Source organism: Anarrhichthys ocellatus, unplaced genomic scaffold (genome assembly GCF_004355925.1).
Source record: "Anarrhichthys ocellatus isolate YVR2014 unplaced genomic scaffold, GSC_Weel_1.0 scaffold5018, whole genome shotgun sequence".
Taxonomy (NCBI): domain Eukaryota; kingdom Metazoa; phylum Chordata; class Actinopteri; order Perciformes; family Anarhichadidae; genus Anarrhichthys; species Anarrhichthys ocellatus.
In genome coordinates this window covers 1-3823 of record NW_022284992.1, presented here as the reverse complement: position 1 = coordinate 3823, position 3823 = coordinate 1, and the positions used below count along the sequence as shown (strand labels likewise).

The following is a 3823-nucleotide window of genomic DNA, read 5'->3' as shown; positions in this document are numbered from 1 at the left end:
AGGTTGTTCTCCTGAGTAGACTAACAAGCCGTGTTTTATTGTGAAGCATTAACACCCGGAGTCCTTGAAATGTCACATGAGCGTTATTTTCTGTACAACTTTTGCAGTTTTTAAACGTATGCTTAACGTTGTGAACAACACAAAGTGCATCACATGGTTAGGTTTAGTAAAAATACACAGTTTGACTTCAAATAAGTACGTTTGTTAGGTTATTTAAGCTAAGTCCTGTGTTGTTAGAAATGCATTTGTATAAAACAAATGTAATCAGGGAGAAAATACATTTCCCTCAAACCGCAAGTGACAATGCAATTAAGTTGTATGTGAGCGTAATTTTTGGGAGACCAGCCTCCTTCTGGCTGGTTTCCAAAGAACAAGAAGACATTTTAGGTTATGTCAAGATCACAAAGAGCCTGTTTCTTTTGGAAAGGCCTGTTTTGGTTAATCAATGAATAGATTATGATGACTCAAAACTACTCAAACCAATGAATATTGGTCTTGGTATGAATATTGAATAGCATAACATAACCTGGCAAAATGTTGTCATTCATGCATACAATCCACCAAATATAAAATAACTAAAGACTGTCTGTGTGTTACCTGTCTCCACTTTGCACCATTCCTTCATCACACTGGCACCCCTCCACACAGGAGCCTTTGCACAGCTTGTTGATGTCTGGGGACACGCAGGTGGCAGGGCAGGGGGTACCACACGCCTCATAATGGCTACCTTTGGGGCAATTAGGTACTGGGGGGGGGGGGTTGGAGATCATTGTTCTTATCTGTGAGAACCAATACTCTGTCTAAACCAATAACACATCACCGAACAATTATTTAACAATGTCAATATTTGTAACAGATTTTTAGTGATAAGAACACTTTAATTATTCAACAGAAACATTATCATTGCGACACAAAAGCCCGATTTGAAAGACCCCATTTCCTCCAGCACCAACCTCAGGTAAAATATAACTTTCTGTATAGGTGTCATACTTCAATATTTTCAGATAATGTCTTGAGGTAAATATTTGATTGTCTGGGGGCTGACGGATCTAAGCCATCACCATCCTTTTTGATATGAAGTGCCATTTTTAAATGTTCTTTTTAATCTGTGTGCCATGTTAACATTTAGATTAACATTAATTGTATTCATGACACCACATCAAAATTTGTATCTCCATTTCTTCTTTCATCCATATAGGCAACATGCAGTCACTCACTCCTTTTGCTGTAGCTTTCCACTGCCACACTCCGCTAGAACCTCACTGAATGGTTCATGATAAATTAAAGCACTTCAAAGGAAAAATATTTTGCTTGGCAACTTACGGCATTTGGTAATCATTCTCCACTGAGGGTCAACTTTCACGTCCTCTGACAGGCAGTCATCAGCATAACTCTTCAGGTTTTCACAGAGAGTCTGTTTGGCACCTGGACAAACACACAGACACATTAACATCACAGGAACTCATGACAACATGACAGCATGGCTTCAATCAATTTGCATTTCCTCCAGTTTTTTATGTTATATTTTTAGTGTGCATTCTGCATTCTTCAAATATTGTCTCACCTTTAGTGGTACAGACATCGTAGACACAGTTCTCCAGGTACATGGAGGGTTCGACCTTATCGTAGCAGGCTGAAAATGGCCCATCTGACTTTGACAGAATCCCACAGAGGTGGGGCTTGCTGTAGTGGGCTTGCATCTCTTTTGTACAAATGGGACAGTGCCCGGCACAGTTATCATTACAGAACCGATCGGATTCATCGGACTTCCACTTCTGGATCATCTTCAGCACAGCAGAGAGACTGGCGCCTGCAAGAAAACAGAAAGCAACATGCAGAAAAGCATGTAAATAAATTCAAATTTAGATGACTGGCGTTCAGCCAAACTCAGAACTTTGGATCTAAATTATTTTGGCATAATGTCTTTTAAAGGTTTTCAATGCGATATTCAGAGCATCAATATAACATCAAACCACTTCATTATCTATGTAAAGATATAGTGATTATCTGTCTGATTAACTGTAACTTAACTTAACTTAACTACTTAATGACTATAGTTTTACAATACTGTATTACACAAACTTTATGTAAACCAACGTGAAGGCCATATGTGTGGGTGGGTCTGTGGGTGGGTATTTTGATTTAATTTTTTTTTTTTTTAATCTTATCTTATTTTACTTTATTTATTTCCGTTTGTTTGCTTTACTTTCCTGTTCTTTTGTTCTTTACTATTGTAAACTCACTAACACATACACAAAAAATGAAAATACTTTTTTCTTGTATGTCATATTGTGCATTCTCATCAATAAAGTATATATATAAAAAAATAAAAATAAAAAGATATAGTGGTATATATATTAATGTCTACCTGAGTAGAGAATGAAGTCACTCTATCTCTGTGTGAGTTGTAAAATTAGTTTCTCCTTGCTTTGTTTACATAGCCGGGCCGGCCATGCGTGCTGTTAGTGCATGTTAGTGCATATGAGCTTGCCCCACTGGCTAGCTCATGGCCGGCACTAGGTTACAACTAATAATGCCGTCGTGGAGGCATGATGTTCATTGAGTAGATTATGTTCTCATTTAAATTAAAGTAAGGCGTGGCTACCTTGTGATTGACAGGTCTGCGTTGTCCAGTCTGGGAGCTGTATGAGTTTTTGTCCTTGAACTTTAACCCTTTCAGTGTGTTTTCAGTTTACGAAAGCTAATTGTAACATAAATACTCCTCATTTAGCGTTCGGTTGTACTCAAAAAAACAAGATGGCGGTGGGCAAAAAACAAGTTGATACGGCGAAAAACCATGATGGCAACTGCCAAAAACCAAGTGGTTAATGGCCAAAAACCAAGTTGGTGCATCCAAATTCCAGATTGCAACGGACAAAAACCAAGATAGCGACAGCCAAAATGGCAAACCTGAGGTTCCAGTCCACAAACTAATGAATGACGTCCCAGTGACTGCGTCCCCTTTTTATCTACAGTCTATCATGACAGCCAGAGTCTCTTGATGCAGCTCCCTCCATCACTCCCTCCATGCTACCTGGCACTGTTCACCAATTCAACACTTTTCGGAAAGAAAGTGTACTTTCCACCTCTATTAGATATTGGCAATTACATTTCGGCCACATTAGACAACTTGTTGCACCCAACCATCTCTCCTCCTACAGTATTATCCCTTTATGTCCCCGTCCTCACCATTTGGTTCAGGCAGGTCATCGCTCCTGTCTCCATTGTAGTTTCCACAGAGGCCTCCGAGGTGTTGATAGTAGGAAGATGGCACTGTGATGTACAGCCTCACGTTCCAGTCATATTTTACAGTCAGGCCGAAGTCAGTGGTGAGTACAGCGTAGCTTCCACTCTGCTTTACAGAGACCTTGCCGCCCGACAAACATACAGGCAAGTACTGAAGTTCTCCATTCACCTGAAAACAATAACAAAACACTGATTAGAACAAACTGTCTGTAACACTGCATATGATAGATAGATAGATACTTTATTCATTCCCAGGGGGAAATTTGTCAAAAGCATATGCACAATATAATAGAATAGAATTATAGAATATAATATGCACAAAGTTGAAAAGAGAAGAGAAGGCAGACATCACTAGGGCCGATATCTTCAAAACTAGGAAACTCGCATGAAAAGTATCTAGATTGATAAATAGCATTACAAGTAAGAGGAACAATATGTATTTTTAATTTTGGGGAGAACTGTCCCCAAAACAAGTGAAGGATTGTGTAGCAAATGAAACAGACCCTAGTTCGGAGGGTGGCTGGACTTCAGCTCTCTATAGAATCCCATTGACTTTGTGTGTTTAAAATTGCAATAA

The 3823-nt window shown here is 39.1% G+C and overlaps 1 protein-coding gene across 1 annotated transcript; it reads right to left on the bottom strand.

Moving 5' to 3' along the window:
• Window positions 1–572: 572 nt before the first annotated feature.
• LOC116379722 (IgGFc-binding protein-like) lies at window positions 573–3438 on the bottom strand. The gene is made up of 4 exons (XM_031841694.1): window positions 3190–3438; window positions 1565–1810; window positions 1324–1425; window positions 573–745 (listed from the first exon to the last, which is right to left on the bottom strand). The coding sequence occupies exons 2-4, from the start codon at window positions 1782–1784 to the stop codon at window positions 594–596; spliced, it is 474 nt and encodes a 157-aa protein (XP_031697554.1). The 5' UTR covers window positions 1785–1810; window positions 3190–3438; the 3' UTR covers window positions 573–593.
• Window positions 3439–3823: the final 385 nt, after the last annotated feature.